The sequence below is a fragment of the Lepisosteus oculatus genome, chromosome 22 (assembly GCF_040954835.1).
Source record: "Lepisosteus oculatus isolate fLepOcu1 chromosome 22, fLepOcu1.hap2, whole genome shotgun sequence".
NCBI classification, from domain to species: domain Eukaryota; kingdom Metazoa; phylum Chordata; class Actinopteri; order Semionotiformes; family Lepisosteidae; genus Lepisosteus; species Lepisosteus oculatus.
The window spans coordinates 226,386-245,209 of record NC_090717.1 but is presented as its reverse complement, the minus strand read 5'-3'; the positions used below and the strand labels follow the sequence as shown (position 1 = coordinate 245,209).

At 51.5% G+C, this 18,824-nt stretch overlaps 1 protein-coding gene across 5 annotated transcripts in view; it reads right to left on the bottom strand.

The window, feature by feature from the left end:
• Positions 1 to 18,824, bottom strand: part of cabp1a (calcium binding protein 1a) — a 42,352-nt gene that overhangs the window by 9,175 nt on the left and 14,353 nt on the right. For 2 of the 5 annotated variants that reach the window (XM_069182195.1, XM_069182198.1), the window contains exon 2: positions 13,523 to 13,708. The exons of 1 other annotated variant lie outside the window; for it this stretch is intronic. In XM_069182195.1, coding sequence (XP_069038296.1) covers positions 13,523 to 13,708 — 186 coding nt within the window. The remainder of the gene's footprint in view (positions 1 to 13,522; positions 13,709 to 18,824) is intronic. 2 more of the 5 variants (XM_069182196.1, XM_069182199.1) reach the window with 1 other exon arrangement.

The window sequence follows — 18,824 nt, the reverse complement described above, 5'->3', positions numbered from 1 at the left end:
CAAACCATGAGGTCACAGGGTCACAATCACAGGGTGCTTCTCCCTCTCCCTGGCTCAGTGCCCGGTGTCCGGCATGGAACCTCCACTGCTCTAGCGGGGCGCAGCACAGGGGCCACCCCAAAACTTACACATGGCCGGCACTGCAGTGCAGTGTTGGATACTACAGTACTGTTGGGGGTCAGTACTTTACAGTGAGGGGCTCAGTACAGTACAGTGGGGGGCCAGTACAGTACAGGGAGGGGCTCAGTACTTCACAGTGGGGGGCTCAGTACAGTACAGTACAGGGAGGGGCTCAGTACTTTACAGGGGGGGCAGTACAGTACACTGAGGGAGGGTCAGTACAGTATAGTGAGGGAGGGTCAGTACGGGGAGGGTCAGTACAGTACACTGAGGGAGGGTCAGTACAGTATAGTGAGGGAGGGTCAGTACATTGGGGGGTCAGTACAGTATAGTGAAGGGGGTCAGTACAGTATAGTGGGGGTCACTACAGTATAGTGATGGAGGGTCAGTACAGTATAGTGAGGGGGGTCAGTACAGTGGGGGGTCAGTACAGTGGGGGGTCAGTACAGTATAGTGCGAGGGGTCAGTACAGTATAGTGAGGGAGGGTCAGTACAGTATAGTGGGGGTCAGTACAGTATAGTGATGGAGGGTCAGTACAGTATAGTGAGGGGGGTCAGTACAGTATAGTGCGAGGGGTAAGTACAGTATAGTGAGGGGGGTCAGTACAGTATAGTGAGGGAGGGTCAGTACAGTATAGTGAGGGGGGTCAGTACAGTATAGTGGGGGAGGGTTAGTACAGTGGGGGGTCAGTACAGTACACTGAGGGAGGGTCAGTACAGTATAGTGAGGGAGGGTCAGTACATTGGGGGGTCAGTACAGTATAGTGAAGGGGGTCAGTACAGTATAGTGGGGGTCACTACAGTATAGTGATGGAGGGTCAGTACAGTATAGTGAGGGGGGTCAGTACAGTGGGGGGTCAGTACAGTGGGGGGTCAGTACAGTATAGTGCGAGGGGTCAGTACAGTATAGTGAGGGAGGGTCAGTACAGTATAGTGGGGGTCAGTACAGTATAGTGATGGAGGGTCAGTACAGTATAGTGAGGGGGGTCAGTACAGTATAGTGCGAGGGGTAAGTACAGTATAGTGAGGGGGGTCAGTACAGTATAGTGAGGGAGGGTCAGTACAGTATAGTGAGGGGGGTCAGTACAGTATAGTGGGGGAGGGTTAGTACAGTGGGGGGTCAGTACAGTATAGTGCGAGGGGTCAGTACAGTATAGTGAGGGGGGTCAGTACAGTATAGTGAGGGGGGTCAGTACAGTGGGGGGTCAGTACAGTATAGTGAGGGAGGGTCAGTACAGTATAGTGAAGGAGGGTCAGTACAGTGGGGGGTCAGTACAGTATAGTGAGGGAGGGTCAGTACAGTGGGGGGTCAGTACAGTATAGTGAGGGAGGGTCAGTACAGTATAGTGAGGGAGGGTCAGTACATTGGGGGGTCAGTACAGTATAGTGATGGAGGGTCAGTACAGTATAGTGAGGGGGGTCAGTACATTGGGGGGTCAGTACAGTATAGTGATGGAGGGTCAGTACAGTATAGTGAAGGGGGTCAGTACAGTATAGTGAGGGAGGGTCAGTACAGTGGGGGTCAGTACAGTATAGTGCGAGGGGTCAGTACAGTATAGTGAGGGAGGGTCAGTACAGTATAGTGAGGGAGGGTCAGTACAGTGGGGGGTCAGTACAGTATAGTGATGGAGGGTCAGTACAGTATAGTGAGGGGGGTCAGTACAGTATAGTGGGGGTCAGTACAGTATAGTGATGGAGGGTCAGTACAGTATAGTGAGGGGGGTCAGTACAGTATAGTGCGAGGGGTCAGTACAGTATAGTGAGGGAGGGTCAGTACGGGGAGGGTCAGTACAGTATAGTGAGGGAGGGTCAGTACAGTGGGGGGTCAGTACAGTTTAGTGATGGAGGGTCAGTACAGTATAGTGAGGGGGGTCAGTACAGTGGGGGGTCAGTACAGTATAGTGAAGGGGGTCAGTACAGTATAGTGAGGGAGGGTCAGTACAGTGGGGGGTCAGTACAGTATAGTGATGGAGGGTCAGTACAGTATAGTGAGGGGGGTCAGTACAGTGGGGGGTCAGTACAGTATAGTGATGGAGGGTCAGTACAGTACAGTGGGGGGCCAGTACAGTACAGGGAGGGGCTCAGTACTTCACAGTGGGGGGCTCAGTACAGTACAGTACAGGGAGGGGCTCAGTACTTTACAGGGGGGGCAGTACAGTACACTGAGGGAGGGTCAGTACAGTATAGTGAGGGAGGGTCAGTACGGGGAGGGTCAGTACAGTACACTGAGGGAGGGTCAGTACAGTATAGTGAGGGAGGGTCAGTACATTGGGGGGTCAGTACAGTATAGTGAAGGGGGTCAGTACAGTATAGTGGGGGTCACTACAGTATAGTGATGGAGGGTCAGTACAGTATAGTGAGGGGGGTCAGTACAGTGGGGGGTCAGTACAGTGGGGGGTCAGTACAGTATAGTGCGAGGGGTCAGTACAGTATAGTGAGGGAGGGTCAGTACAGTATAGTGGGGGTCAGTACAGTATAGTGATGGAGGGTCAGTACAGTATAGTGAGGGGGGTCAGTACAGTATAGTGCGAGGGGTAAGTACAGTATAGTGAGGGGGGTCAGTACAGTATAGTGAGGGAGGGTCAGTACAGTATAGTGAGGGGGGTCAGTACAGTATAGTGGGGGAGGGTTAGTACAGTGGGGGGTCAGTACAGTATAGTGCGAGGGGTCAGTACAGTATAGTGAGGGGGGTCAGTACAGTATAGTGAGGGGGGTCAGTACAGTGGGGGGTCAGTACAGTATAGTGAGGGAGGGTCAGTACAGTATAGTGAAGGAGGGTCAGTACAGTGGGGGGTCAGTACAGTATAGTGAGGGAGGGTCAGTACAGTGGGGGGTCAGTACAGTATAGTGAGGGAGGGTCAGTACAGTATAGTGAGGGAGGGTCAGTACATTGGGGGGTCAGTACAGTATAGTGATGGAGGGTCAGTACAGTATAGTGAGGGGGGTCAGTACATTGGGGGGTCAGTACAGTATAGTGATGGAGGGTCAGTACAGTATAGTGAAGGGGGTCAGTACAGTATAGTGAGGGAGGGTCAGTACAGTGGGGGTCAGTACAGTATAGTGCGAGGGGTCAGTACAGTATAGTGAGGGAGGGTCAGTACAGTATAGTGAGGGAGGGTCAGTACAGTGGGGGGTCAGTACAGTATAGTGATGGAGGGTCAGTACAGTATAGTGAGGGGGGTCAGTACAGTATAGTGGGGGTCAGTACAGTATAGTGATGGAGGGTCAGTACAGTATAGTGAGGGGGGTCAGTACAGTATAGTGCGAGGGGTCAGTACAGTATAGTGAGGGAGGGTCAGTACGGGGAGGGTCAGTACAGTATAGTGAGGGAGGGTCAGTACAGTGGGGGGTCAGTACAGTTTAGTGATGGAGGGTCAGTACAGTATAGTGAGGGGGGTCAGTACAGTGGGGGGTCAGTACAGTATAGTGAAGGGGGTCAGTACAGTATAGTGAGGGAGGGTCAGTACAGTGGGGGGTCAGTACAGTATAGTGATGGAGGGTCAGTACAGTATAGTGAGGGGGGTCAGTACAGTGGGGGGTCAGTACAGTATAGTGATGGAGGGTCAGTACAGTATAGTGAAGGGGGTCAGTACAGTATAGTGAGGGAGGGTCAGTACAGTGGGGGTCAGTACAGTATAGTGCGACGGGTCAGTACAGTATAGTGAGGGAGGGTCAGTACAGTATAGTGAGGGAGGGTCAGTACAGTGGGGGGTCAGTACAGTATAGTGAGGGAGGGTCAGTACAGTATAGTGAGGGAGGGTCAGTACAGTGGGGGGTCAGTACAGTATAGTGAGGGAGGGTCAGTACAGTATAGTGAGGGAGGGTCAGTACAGTGGGGGGTCAGTACAGTATAGTGAGGGAGGGTCAGTACAGTATAGTGAGGGAGGGTCAGTACAGTGGGGGGTCAGTACAGTATAGTGATGGAGGGTCAGTACAGTATAGTGAGGGGGGTCAGTACAGTGGGGGGTCAGTACAGTATAGTGAGGGAGGGTCAGTACATTGGGGGGTCAGTACCGTATAGTGATGGAGGGTCAGTACAGTATAGTGAGGGGGGTCAGTACATTGGGGGGTCAGTACAGTATAGTGATGGAGGGTCAGTACAGTATAGTGAGGGAGGGTCAGTACAGTGGGGGGTCAGTACAGTATAGTGAAGGGGGTCAGTACAGTATAGTGAGGGAGGGTCAGTACAGTGGGGGGTCAGTACAGTATAGTGATGGAGGGTCAGTACAGTATAGTGAAGGGGGTCAGTACAGTATAGTGAGGGAGGGTCAGTACAGTATAGTGAAGGGGGTCAGTACAGTATAGTGAGGGAGGGTCAGTACAGTGGGGGTCAGTACAGTATAGTGCGACGGGTCAGTACAGTATAGTGAGGGAGGGTCAGTACAGTATAGTGAGGGAGGGTCAGTACAGTGGGGGGTCAGTACAGTATAGTGAGGGAGGGTCAGTACAGTATAGTGAGGGAGGGTCAGTACAGTGGGGGGTCAGTACAGTATAGTGAGGGAGGGTCAGTACAGTGGGGGGTCAGTACAGTATAGTGATGGAGGGTCAGTACAGTATAGTGAGGGGGGTCAGTACAGTGGGGGGTCAGTACAGTATAGTGAGGGAGGGTCAGTACATTGGGGGGTCAGTACAGTATAGTGATGGAGGGTCAGTACAGTATAGTGAGGGGGGTCAGTACATTGGGGGGTCAGTACAGTATAGTGATGGAGGGTCAGTACAGTATAGTGAGGGAGGGTCAGTACAGTGGGGGGTCAGTACAGTATAGTGAAGGGGGTCAGTACAGTATAGTGAAGGGGGTCAGTACAGTATAGTGGGGGTCAGTACAGTATAGTGATGGAGGGTCAGTACAGTATAGTGAGGGGGGTCAGTACAGTGGGGGGTCAGTACAGTATAGTGCGAGGGGTCAGTACAGTATAGTGAGGGAGGGTCAGTACAGGGAGGGTCAGTACAGTGGGGGGTCAGTACAGTACACTGAGGGAGGGTCAGTACAGTATAGTGAGGGAGGGTCAGTACATTGGGGGGTCAGTACAGTATAGTGAAGGGGGTCAGTACAGTATAGTGAGGGGGGTCAGTACAGTGGGGGTCAGTACAGTATAGTGATGGAGGGTCAGTACAGTATAGTGAAGGGGGTCAGTACAGTATAGTGGGGGTCAGTACAGTATAGTGATGGAGGGTCAGTACAGTATAGTGAAGGGGGTCAGTACAGTATAGTGGGGGTCAGTACAGTACACTGAGGGAGGGTCAGTACAGTATAGTGAGGGAGGGTCAGTACAGTGGGGGGTCAGTACAGTATAGTGATGGAGGGTCAGTACAGTATAGTGAGGGGGGTCAGTACAGTGGGGGGTCAGTACAGTATAGTGAGGGAGGGTCAGTACATTGGGGGGTCAGTACCGTATAGTGATGGAGGGTCAGTACAGTATAGTGAGGGGGGTCAGTACATTGGGGGGTCAGTACAGTATAGTGATGGAGGGTCAGTACAGTATAGTGAGGGAGGGTCAGTACAGTGGGGGGTCAGTACAGTATAGTGAAGGGGGTCAGTACAGTATAGTGAGGGAGGGTCAGTACAGTGGGGGGTCAGTACAGTATAGTGATGGAGGGTCAGTACAGTATAGTGAAGGGGGTCAGTACAGTATAGTGAGGGAGGGTCAGTACAGTATAGTGAAGGGGGTCAGTACAGTATAGTGAGGGAGGGTCAGTACAGTGGGGGTCAGTACAGTATAGTGCGACGGGTCAGTACAGTATAGTGAGGGAGGGTCAGTACAGTATAGTGAGGGAGGGTCAGTACAGTGGGGGGTCAGTACAGTATAGTGAGGGAGGGTCAGTACAGTATAGTGAGGGAGGGTCAGTACAGTGGGGGGTCAGTACAGTATAGTGAGGGAGGGTCAGTACAGTGGGGGGTCAGTACAGTATAGTGATGGAGGGTCAGTACAGTATAGTGAGGGGGGTCAGTACAGTGGGGGGTCAGTACAGTATAGTGAGGGAGGGTCAGTACATTGGGGGGTCAGTACAGTATAGTGATGGAGGGTCAGTACAGTATAGTGAGGGGGGTCAGTACATTGGGGGGTCAGTACAGTATAGTGATGGAGGGTCAGTACAGTATAGTGAGGGAGGGTCAGTACAGTGGGGGGTCAGTACAGTATAGTGAAGGGGGTCAGTACAGTATAGTGAAGGGGGTCAGTACAGTATAGTGGGGGTCAGTACAGTATAGTGATGGAGGGTCAGTACAGTATAGTGAGGGGGGTCAGTACAGTGGGGGGTCAGTACAGTATAGTGCGAGGGGTCAGTACAGTATAGTGAGGGAGGGTCAGTACAGGGAGGGTCAGTACAGTGGGGGGTCAGTACAGTACACTGAGGGAGGGTCAGTACAGTATAGTGAGGGAGGGTCAGTACATTGGGGGGTCAGTACAGTATAGTGAAGGGGGTCAGTACAGTATAGTGAGGGGGGTCAGTACAGTGGGGGTCAGTACAGTATAGTGATGGAGGGTCAGTACAGTATAGTGAAGGGGGTCAGTACAGTATAGTGGGGGTCAGTACAGTATAGTGAGGGGGGTCAGTACATTGGGGGGTCAGTACAGTATAGTGATGGAGGGTCAGTACAGTATAGTGAAGGGGGTCAGTACAGTATAGTGAGGGAGGGTCAGTACAGTGGGGGTCAGTACAGTATAGTGCGAGGGGTCAGTACAGTATAGTGAGGGAGGGTCAGTACAGTATAGTGAGGGAGGGTCAGTACAGTGGGGGGTCAGTACAGTATAGTGATGGAGGGTCAGTACAGTATAGTGAGGGGGGTCAGTACAGTATAGTGGGGGTCAGTACAGTATAGAGATGGAGGGTCAGTACAGTATAGTGAGGGGGGTCAGTACAGTATAGTGCGAGGGGTCAGTACAGTATAGTGAGGGAGGGTCAGTATGGGGAGGGTCAGTACAGTATAGTGAGGGAGGGTCAGTACATTGGGGGGTCAGTACAGTATAGTGATTGAGGGTCAGTACAGTACAGTGAGGGAGGGTCAGTACAGTGGGGGGTCAGTACAGTATAGTGATGGAGGGTCAGTACAGTATAGTGAGGGGGGTCAGTACAGTGGGGGGTCAGTACAGTATAGTGAAGGGGGTCAGTACAGTATAGTGAGGGAGGGTCAGTACAGTGGGGGGTCAGTACAGTATAGTGATGGAGGGTCAGTACAGTATAGTGAGGGGGGTCAGTACAGTGGGGGGTCAGTACAGTATAGTGATGGAGGGTCAGTACAGTATAGTGAAGGGGGTCAGTACAGTATAGTGAGGGAGGGTCAGTACAGTGGGGGTCAGTACAGTATAGTGCGACGGGTCAGTACAGTATAGTGAGGGAGGGTCAGTACAGTATAGTGAGGGAGGGTCAGTACAGTGGGGGGTCAGTACAGTATAGTGAGGGAGGGTCAGTACAGTGGGGGGTCAGTACAGTATAGTGAGGGAGGGTCAGTACAGTATAGTGAGGGAGGGTCAGTACAGTGGGGGGTCAGTACAGTATAGTGAGGGAGGGTCAGTACAGTATAGTGAGGGAGGGTCAGTACAGTGGGGGGTCAGTACAGTATAGTGATGGAGGGTCAGTACAGTATAGTGAGGGGGGTCAGTACAGTGGGGGGTCAGTACAGTATAGTGAGGGAGGGTCAGTACATTGGGGGGTCAGTACCGTATAGTGATGGAGGGTCAGTACAGTATAGTGAGGGGGGTCAGTACATTGGGGGGTCAGTACAGTATAGTGATGGAGGGTCAGTACAGTATAGTGAGGGAGGGTCAGTACAGTGGGGGGTCAGTACAGTATAGTGAAGGGGGTCAGTACAGTATAGTGAGGGAGGGTCAGTACAGTGGGGGGTCAGTACAGTATAGTGATGGAGGGTCAGTACAGTATAGTGAAGGGGGTCAGTACAGTATAGTGAGGGAGGGTCAGTACAGTGGGGGTCAGTACAGTATAGTGCGACGGGTCAGTACAGTATAGTGAGGGAGGGTCAGTACAGTATAGTGAGGGAGGGTCAGTACAGTGGGGGGTCAGTACAGTATAGTGAGGGAGGGTCAGTACAGTATAGTGAGGGAGGGTCAGTACAGTATAGTGATGGAGGGTCAGTACAGTATAGTGAGGGGGGTCAGTACAGTGGGGGGTCAGTACAGTATAGTGATGGAGGGTCAGTACAGTATAGTGAGGGGGGTCAGTACATTGGGGGGTCAGTACAGTATAGTGATGGAGGGTCAGTACAGTATAGTGAGGGAGGGTCAGTACAGTGGGGGGTCAGTACAGTATAGTGAAGGGGGTCAGTACAGTATAGTGAGGGAGGGTCAGTACAGTGGGGGGTCAGTACAGTATAGTGATGGAGGGTCAGTACAGTATAGTGAGGGGGGTCAGTACAGTGGGGGGTCAGTACAGTACACTGAGGGAGGGTCAGTACAGTATAGTGAGGAAGGGTCAGTACATTGGGGGGTCAGTACAGTATAGTGAAGGGGGTCAGTACAGTATAGTGGGGGTCAGTACAGTATAGTGATGGAGGGTCAGTACAGTATAGTGAGGGGGGTCAGTACAGTGGGGGGTCAGTACAGTATAGTGCGAGGGGTCAGTACAGTATAGTGAGGGAGGGTCAGTACGGGGAGGGTCAGTACAGTATAGTGAGGGAGGGTCAGTACAGTGGGGGGTCAGTACAGTATAGTGAGGGAGGGTCAGTACAGTGGGGGGTCAGTACAGTATAGTGAAGGGGGTCAGTACAGTGGAGGGTCAGTACAGTATAGTGAAGGGGGTCAGTACAGTATAGTGAGGGAGGGTCAGTAAAGTGGGGGGTCAGTACAGTATAGTGAGGGAGGGTCAGTACAGTGGGGGGTCAGTACAGTATAGTGAGATTGGTCAGTACAGTATAGTGAGGGAGGGTCAGTACATTGGGGGGTCAGTACAGTATAGTGAAGGGGGTCAGTACAGTATAGTGGGGGTCAGTACAGTATAGTGATGGAGGGTCAGTACAGTATAGTGAGGGAGGGTCAGTACAGTGGGGGGTCAGTACAGTATAGTGCGAGGGGTCAGTACAGTATAGTGAGGGAGGGTCAGTACAGTGGGGGGTCAGTACAGTATAGTGGAGGGGGTCAGTACAGTATAGTGAGGGAGGGTCAGTACAGTGGGGGGTCAGTACAGTATAGTGAAGGGGGTCAGTACAGTATAGTGGGGGTCAGTACAGTATAGTGAGGGAGGGTCAGTACAGTGGGGGGTCAGTACAGTATAGTGATGGAGGGTCAGTACAGTATAGTGAGGGGGGTCAGTACAGTATAGTGGGGGTCAGTACAGTATAGTGATGGAGGGTCAGTACAGTATAGTGAGGGGGGTCAGTACAGTATAGTGCGAGGGGTCAGTACAGTATAGTGAGGGGGGTCAGTACAGTATAGTGAGGGAGGGTCAGTACGGGGAGGGTCAGTACAGTATAGTGAGGGAGGGTCAGTACAGTGGGGGGTCAGTACAGTATAGTGATGGAGGGTCAGTACAGTATAGTGAGGGGGGTCAGTACAGTATAGTGCGAGGGGTCAGTACAGTATAGTGATGGAGGGTCAGTACAGTATAGTGAGGGAGGGTCAGTACAGTATAGTGAGGGGGGTCAGTACAGTGGGGGGTCAGTACAGTATAGTGAAGGGGGTCAGTACAGTATAGTGAGGGAGGGTCAGTACATTGGGGGGTCAGTACAGTATAGTGATTGAGGGTCAGTACAGTATAGTGAGGGGGGTCAGTACAGTGGGGGGTCAGTACAGTATAGTGATGGAGGGTCAGTACAGTATAGTGAAGGGGGTCAGTACAGTATAGTGAGGGAGGGTCAGTACAGTATAGTGCGAGGGGTCAGTACAGTATAGTGAGGGAGGGTCAGTACAGTATAGTGAGGGAGGGTCAGTACAGTGGGGGGTCAGTACAGTATAGTGAGGGAGGGTCAGTACAGTATAGTGAGGGAGGGTCAGTACAGTGGGGGGTCAGTACAGTATAGTGATGGAGGGTCAGTACAGTATAGTGAGGGGGGTCAGTACAGTATAGTGGGGGTCAGTACAGTATAGTGATGGAGGGTCAGTACAGTATAGTGAGGGGGGTCAGTACAGTATAGTGCGAGGGGTCAGTACAGTATAGTGAGGGAGGGTCAGTACAGTATAGTGAGGGGGGTCAGTACAGTGGGGGGTCAGTACAGTATAGTGAAGGGGGTCAGTACAGTATAGTGAGGGAGGGTCAGTACATTGGGGGGTCAGTACAGTATAGTGATTGAGGGTCAGTACAGTATAGTGAGGGGGGTCAGTACAGTGGGGGGTCAGTACAGTATAGTGAGGGAGGGTCAGTACAGTATAGTGCGAGGGGTCAGTACAGTATAGTGAGGGAGGGTCAGTACAGTATAGTGAGGGAGGGTCAGTACAGTGGGGGGTCAGTACAGTATAGTGAGGGAGGGTCAGTACAGTATAGTGAGGGAGGGTCAGTACAGTGGGGGGTCAGTACAGTATAGTGATGGAGGGTCAGTACAGTATAGTGAGGGGGGTCAGTACAGTATAGTGGGGGTCAGTACAGTATAGTGATGGAGGGTCAGTACAGTATAGTGAGGGGGGTCAGTACAGTATAGTGCGAGGGGTCAGTACAGTATAGTGAGGGAGGGTCAGTACGGGGAGGGTCAGTACAGTATAGTGAGGGAGGGTCAGTACAGTGGGGGGTCAGTACAGTATAGTGATGGAGGGTCAGTACAGTATAGTGAGGGGGGTCAGTACAGTGGGGGGTCAGTACAGTATAGTGAAGGGGGTCAGTACAGTATAGTGAGGGAGGGTCAGTACAGTGGGGGGTCAGTACAGTATAGTGATGGAGGGTCAGTACAGTATAGTGAGGGGGGTCAGTACAGTGGGGGGTCAGTACAGTATAGTGATGGAGGGTCAGTACAGTATAGTGAAGGGGGTCAGTACAGTATAGTGAGGGAGGGTCAGTACAGTGGGGGTCAGTACAGTATAGTGCGACGGGTCAGTACAGTATAGTGAGGGAGGGTCAGTACAGTATAGTGAGGGAGGGTCAGTACAGTGGGGGGTCAGTACAGTATAGTGATGGAGGGTCAGTACAGTATAGTGAGGGAGGGTCAGTACAGTATAGTGAGGTAGGGTCAGTACAGTATAGTGCGACGGGTCAGTACAGTATAGTGAGGGAGGGTCAGTACAGTATAGTGAGGGAGGGTCAGTACAGGGGGGGGGGTCAGTACAGTATAGTGATGGAGGGTCAGTACAGTATAGTGAGGGGGGTCAGTACAGTGGGGGGTCAGTACAGTATAGTGAGGGAGGGTCAGTACATTGGGGGGTCAGTACCGTATAGTGATGGAGGGTCAGTACAGTATAGTGAGGGGGGTCAGTACATTGGGGGGTCAGTACAGTATAGTGATGGAGGGTCAGTACAGTATAGTGAGGGAGGGTCAGTACAGTGGGGGGTCAGTACAGTATAGTGAAGGGGGTCAGTACAGTATAGTGAGGGAGGGTCAGTACAGTGGGGGGTCAGTACAGTATAGTGATGGAGGGTCAGTACAGTATAGTGAAGGGGGTCAGTACAGTATAGTGAGGGAGGGTCAGTACAGTGGGGGGTCAGTACAGTATAGTGATGGAGGGTCAGTACAGTATAGTGAAGGGGGTCAGTACAGTATAGTGAGGGAGGGTCAGTACAGTATAGTGAAGGGGGTCAGTACAGTATAGTGAGGGAGGGTCAGTACAGTGGGGGTCAGTACAGTATAGTGCGACGGGTCAGTACAGTATAGTGAGGGAGGGTCAGTACAGTATAGTGAGGGAGGGTCAGTACAGTGGGGGGTCAGTACAGTATAGTGAAGGAGGGTCAGTACAGTATAGTGAGGGAGGGTCAGTACAGTGGGGGGTCAGTACAGTATAGTGAAGGGGGTCAGTACAGTATAGTGAGGGAGGGTCAGTACAGTGGGGGGTCAGTACAGTATAGTGAAGGGGGTCAGTACAGTATAGTGAGGGAGGGTCAGTACAGTGGGGGGTCAGTACAGTATAGTGAGGGAGGGTCAGTACAGTGGTGGGTCAGTACAGTACACTGAGGGAGGGTCAGTACAGTATAGTGAGGGAGGGTCAGTACATTGGGGGGTCAGTACAGTATAGTGAGGGGGGTCAGTACAGTATAGTGGGGGTCAGTACAGTATAGTGATGGAGGGTCAGTACAGTATAGTGAGGGGGGTCAGTACAGTGGGGGGTCAGTACAGTATAGTGCGAGGGGTCAGTACAGTATAGTGAGGGAGGGTCAGTACGGGGAGGGTCAGTACAGTATAGTGAGGGAGGGTCAGTACAGTGGGGGGTCAGTACAGTATAGTGAGGGAGGGTCAGTACAGTGGGGGGTCAGTACAGTATAGTGAAGGGGGTCAGTACAGTATAGTGAGGGAGGGTCAGTACAGTGGGGGGTCAGTACAGTATAGTGAAGGGGGTCAGTACAGTATAGTGAGGGAGGGTCAGTACAGTGGGGGGTCAGTACAGTACACTGAGGGAGGGTCAGTACAGTATAGTGAGGGAGGGTCAGTACATTGGGGGGTCAGTACAGTATAGTGAGGGGGGTCAGTACAGTATAGTGATGGAGGGTCAGTACAGTATAGTGAGGGGGGTCAGTACAGTGGGGGGTCAGTACAGTATAGTGAAGGGGGTCAGTACAGTATAGTGAGGGAGGGTCAGTACAGTGGGGGGTCAGTACAGTATAGTGATGGAGGGTCAGTACAGTATAGTGAGGGGGGTCAGTACAGTGGGGGGTCAGTACAGTATAGTGATGGAGGGTCAGTACAGTATTGTGAAGGGGGTCAGTACAGTATAGTGAGGGAGGGTCAGTACAGTGGGGGTCAGTACAGTATAGTGCGACGGGTCAGTACAGTATAGTGAGGGAGGGTCAGTACAGTATAGTGAGGGAGGGTCAGTACAGTGGGGGGTCAGTACAGTATAGTGAGGGAGGGTCAGTACAGTATAGTGAGGGAGGGTCAGTACAGTGGGGGGTCAGTACAGTATAGTGATGGAGGGTCAGTACAGTATAGTGAGGGGGGTCAGTACAGTGGGGGGTCAGTACAGTATAGTGAGGGAGGGTCAGTACATTGGGGGGTCAGTACAGTATAGTGAGGGGGGTCAGTACAGTGGGGGTCAGTACAGTATAGTGATGGAGGGTCAGTACAGTATAGTGAAGGGGGTCAGTACAGTATAGTGAGGGAGGGTCAGTACAGTGGGGGGTCAGTACAGTATAGTGAAGGGGGTCAGTACAGTATAGTGAGGGAGGGTCAGTACAGTGGGGGGTCAGTACAGTATAGTGAAGGGGGTCAGTACAGTATAGTGAGGGAGGGTCAGTACAGTGGGGGGTCAGTACAGTACACTGAGGGAGGGTCAGTACAGGGGGGGGTCAGTACAATGGGACACACAGACTCACGTACAGGCTGCCTGTTCTCGGCGAATCCCTTGCGCAGAAAGATGCAAGCAGGGCCCAGCAGGTTGTGCATCAAGGCGCAGTTCTGCGCCAGCGCCACTAGAGGCTCCTGGTAGGCGCTGGGCACCCCACCGGGCACAGCGTCGTCACATGACTGCACCGCCCTGTAACTCCGCTTCTCATCCTGGCGCAGCTTCGAGGAGGGGCCCAGGAGAGGGGGCAGAGATAGCGTTAGAGAGAGGACTGTACCATCTGCACCACAGTCTGTACCAAAGCTTACACCAGAGCCTGCACCACAGTCTGCACCAGAGCCTACACCAGAGCCTGCACCACAGTCTGCACCACAGTCTGCACCGGAGCCTACACCAGAGCCTACACCAGAGCCTACACCAGAGCCTACACCATAGTTTGCACCAGAGTCTGCACCAGAGCCTACACCAGAGTCTGCACCAGAGCCTGCACCACAGTCTGCACCATAGCCTGCACCAGAGTCTGCACCAGAGCCTACACCAGAGTCTGCACCAGAGCCTGCACCACAGTCTGGTCCAGAGCCTACACCAGAGCCTGCACCAGAATCTACACCACAGTCTGCACCATAGCCTGCACCAGAGTCTGCACCAGAGTTGGCACCAAAGATAGAATACAAACTACTGGAAGAAACTGCCAGTCAGCGTGTCAGACAGACAATGTTTCAGATGGGTAGCTGCATCAGCATGCGAAGGCTGTAAAGGAACAAGTAATAGGTTTATTCCATGCTGAAAAGAGAAGAAAGAAAATGCAACGTTTCGGCCATGGAGCCTTCTTCGGTGTGAGGGACCTCACACCCTTACACCTGAAGAAGGCTCCATGGCCGAAATTGTTGTGTTTTCTTTCTTCTCTTTTCAGCATGGAATAAACCTATTACTTGTTCCTTTGCAGACAATGCGTCTTTCTGTCTGCTAGTTCATCTGTATTTGTTCAGCAAAAGCAAACTCAAATCTAACTATAATGTGTTTCTCTCTCAAGCATAAAAAAGCTGTTTAAGTTGGTAAAATCCAATTTAAATACCCGTTAATGTCTCTCAGACAGATGGAGTAGAAAGGAATTGTTTTGGTGTGTTGTCAATTGCCCTGTCTGTCTCTTTCAGGACCGCAGTGCTCCCACACGGTCCCATTCCAGAACAGGATGGTGCTGCCTTCCTCTCTCAAGGCTTAAGAGCAGTTTCAGCATTTTCTTTTTGAATTCTGGTTTTACAGCAGCGGGAGACTACAGCTCTGAGTCCCTGGCTGTCCCACCCCAGTGTGCCCCAGTATTCCCTGCTCACAAGACCCCCTGTCTCTTCGTCTTCCTCTCCTGCCCCACTGGGCCTCTTCAGTTGGCTCACCACTGACAGGGAGCTGTGCAGGAGAGCTCCGCCCGTCCACGACAGACGAGTTATTTTCCATTCGTCACAACGGTGTCATAACAGTTTACTGTGCCGACTCTCCACAGTGGCTCAGCAGGGACACAGACTGTCAGGCTCACATTAAGCAGGAGCTGAGGGAGGGAGAACAGAGGAAGAGGGAATGGGAGAGATGGGAGAGAGGAGAGGGAGAGAGGGAGTAGGAGCTCTGCTCATGTCTGGCCCCATGCAGGGAGAGAGAGGCTTATAAGGCCTTCATTAGTGAGCTCAGCAGCCTGTGCAGTTTGAAATGGGCTTATTTCTTCTTCCTACAACATTACAGCTGTAAGAATGGGCAATTTGGACAGTCTCACAGCACCATCCGGTGAGCTGCGCTACACTAGAGAACACAAGATCAGTGCAGTACATTTGAAAAAAAATCAACAAATGTATAATCTGATAATAAAACAAGCATTCTGACTACAATTACACCTTCCATCAGTCTGTTGTAGGTACCTTTTCAACTAATAATACAAAACAAATTCTGCACCTACAGTGGGGAAATGAAATGTTTTAAGGCCAGTTTTAAAAGTCCTGCTGGTCTGTCCTTGTGGAAGAATCCCACTGGAAGCACTGTCCTGATTCCTAATATATCGCCAGGAGACGCCTCACAGCTTTGAGCTGGAGAACCTGGCTGCAGACAGTCTGGCAAGCACCTTGACACAGATGTGGGCCCAGTGTGATCTGGGCTGGACCGAGCTGAGCCTAGTCTGTGTGTCAGGAGGACACAGAGGACAAGTTCTGCAGGGGTTCTGCTGTTCTGTTGTAAGTGCTGGCTGCCTGAGATGGGAGTCCACAACCCACTGTGGCCCAGCTAGTGGATCACACTCCACACCACTCAGACACTGAGAGCTATAACATGGACAAAAACACCACGATGCAGGTAAAGAAAAGGAGCACAATGAGTTGCAAGCACAGGTAAAAAAGGATATTTCATAAGGTTGACTGTGATGGAAAGGAATACTGGGCACTTTTAACAGGCAACAGAAGTGACTGACATGCAGCATGATGTATTTAGATTTACACATTGCCCAAGTTCCTCATAAAAGATTTATTCTCAAATTACAGACAGTAGGTTTTTGGGAAATGTGTGTGTTAGGATTGAGAAGAGAGTACAGATAAGAGGTCGGTGCTAAAATTGGTGTGATGGAGCTAGTGTAGTACCACAGGAGTCTGTACCTGGACCACTGCCCTTCCCAATTTAGACCAATGATCTCAGTTCTGGGACAGTTGGTAAACTAATAAAGTGTGCAAATGATATCAAACTGGGGCACTTAGCAAACACTGCAGAGTCTGCACAGACATTCAGAAAGACTGGGACCAGATTCAGGACTGAACAATCTCCTGGCAGATGACATTTACAGCAGACAAGTGCAGAGTTTACTCACAGGAGTGAAAACACACTACAGACACACGATGGGAAACACGGAGCTGAAGAGGCTCCTCGTGAAAAGACTAAGAAGTTTATGTTAAAAGTGTAGGAAATCTAGGGGTGTAGCTTTAAGATTGTACACTGCTACAGAATCTAGAAAAGAACAGCCAGATGCTTTCTGGGCTAAAGGATCTGTTTCACACTGACAGGCTGGAGGAACTGAGTCTCTTTAGTCTGAAGGGAGTGTCCCACACTGACAGTTTAAAGGAACTAAGTCTCTTGAGTCTGAAGGGAGTGTCCCACACTGACAGGCTGAAAGAACTGAGACTCTTTAGTCTGGAGGGAGTTTCCCACACTGACAGGCTGGAGGAACTGAGCCTCTTTAGTCTGGAGGGAGTTTCCCACACTGACAGGCTGGAGGAACTGAGTCTCTTTAGTCTGGGGGGAGTGTCCCACACTGACAGGCTGGAGGAACTGAGTCGCTTAAGTCTGGAGGAACTCTTTAGTCTAAAGGAATGTCCCACACTGACAGGCTGTAGGAACAGAGTCTCTTTAGTCTGATGCGAGTATCCCACACTGACAGACTGGAGGAACCGAGTCTCTTTAGTCTGAAGGGAATGTCAGTATCCCACACTGACAGGCTGAAGGAACTGAGTCTCTTAAGCCTGAAGGGAGTGTCCCACACTGACAGGCTGAAGGAACTGAGTCTCTCTAGCCTGAAGGGAGTGTCCCACACTGACAGGCTGGAGGAACTGAGTCTCTTTAGTCTGAAGGAATGTCCCACACTGACAGGCTGGAGGAACACAGTCTCTTTAGTCTGTAGGAATATCCCACACTGATAGGCTGAAGGAACAGAGTCTCTTAAGCCTGAAGGGAGTGTCCCACACTGACAGGCTGAAGGAACTGAGTCTCTCTAGCCTGAAGGGAGTGTCCCACACTGACAGGCTGGAGGAACTGAGTCTCTTTAGTCTGAAGGAATGTCCCACACTGACAGGCTGGAGGAACACAGTCTCTTTAGTCTGTAGGAATATCCCACACTGATAGGCTGAAGGAACAGAGTCTCTTTAGCCTGAAGGGAGTGTCCCACACCGACGGGCTGGAGGAACTGAGTCTCTTTAGTCTGATGCGAGCATCCCACACTGACAGACTGGAGGAACTGAGTCTCTTAAGTCTGGAGGGAGTGTCCCACACTGACAGGCTGGAGGAACTGAGTCTCTTTAGTCTGATGCGAGTATCCAACACTGACAGACTGGAGGAACTGAGTCTCTTAAGTCTTGAGGGAGTGTCCCACACTGACAGGCTGGAGGAACTGACTCTCTTTAGTCTGATGCGAGTATCCCACACTGACAGACTGGAGGAACTGAGTCTCTTAAGTCTTGAGGGAGTGTCCCACACTGACAGGCTGGAGGAACTGACTCTCTTTAGTCTGATGCGAGTATCCCACACTGACAGGCTGAAGGAAAGAAGTTTCTTTAGTCTGAAGGGAGTGTCCCACACTGACAGGCTGGAGAAACTGAGTCTCTTTAGTCTGATGCGAGTATCCCACACTGACAGGCTGGAGGAACTGAGTCTCTTTAGTCTGGAGGGAGTGTTCCACACTGACACGCTGGAGGAACTGAGTCGCTTAAGTCTGGAGGAACTCTTTAGTCTAAAGGAATGTCCCACACTGACAGGCTGTAGGAACAGAGTCTCTTTAGTCTGAAGGGAGTGTCCCACACTGACAGGCTGGAGGAACGAGTCTCTTTAGTCTGAAGGGAATGTCAGTATCCCACACTGACAGGCTGAAGGAACTGAGTCTCTTAAGCCTGAAGGGAGTGTCCCACACTGACAGGCTGAAGAAACTGAGTCTCTCTAGCCTGAAGGGAGTGTCTCACACTGACAGGCTGGAGGAACTGAGTCTCTTTAGTCTGAAGGGAGTGTCCCACGCTGACAGGCTGGAGGAACTGAGTCTCTTTAGTCTGAAGGAATGTCCCACACTGACAGGCTGTAGGAACAGAGTCTCTTTAGTCTGAAGGGAGTGTCCCACACTGACAGGCTGGAGGAACTGAGTGTCTTTAGTCTGAAGGGAGTGTCAGTGTCCCACACTGACAGGCTGAAGGAACTGAGCATCTTTAGTCTGAAGGGAGTGTCCCACACTGACAGGCTGAAGAAACTGACTCTCTTTAGTCTGAGGGGAGTGTCCCACACTGACAGGCTGAAGAAACTGACTCTCTTTAGTCTGAAGGGACTGTCAGTGTCCCACACTGACAGGCTGAAGGAACTGAGCCTCTTTAGTCTGAAGGGAGTGTCCCACACTGACAGGCTGGAGGAACTGAGTCTCTTTAGTCTGATGCGAGTATCCCACACTGACAGACTAGAGGAACCGAGTCTCTTTAGTCTGAAGGGAGTGTCCCACACTGACAGGCTGAAGGAACTGAGTCTCTCTAGCCTGAAGGGAGTGTCCCACACTGACAGGCTGGAGGAACTGAGTCTCTTTAGTCTGAAGGGAGTGTCCCACACTGACAGGCTGAAGAAACT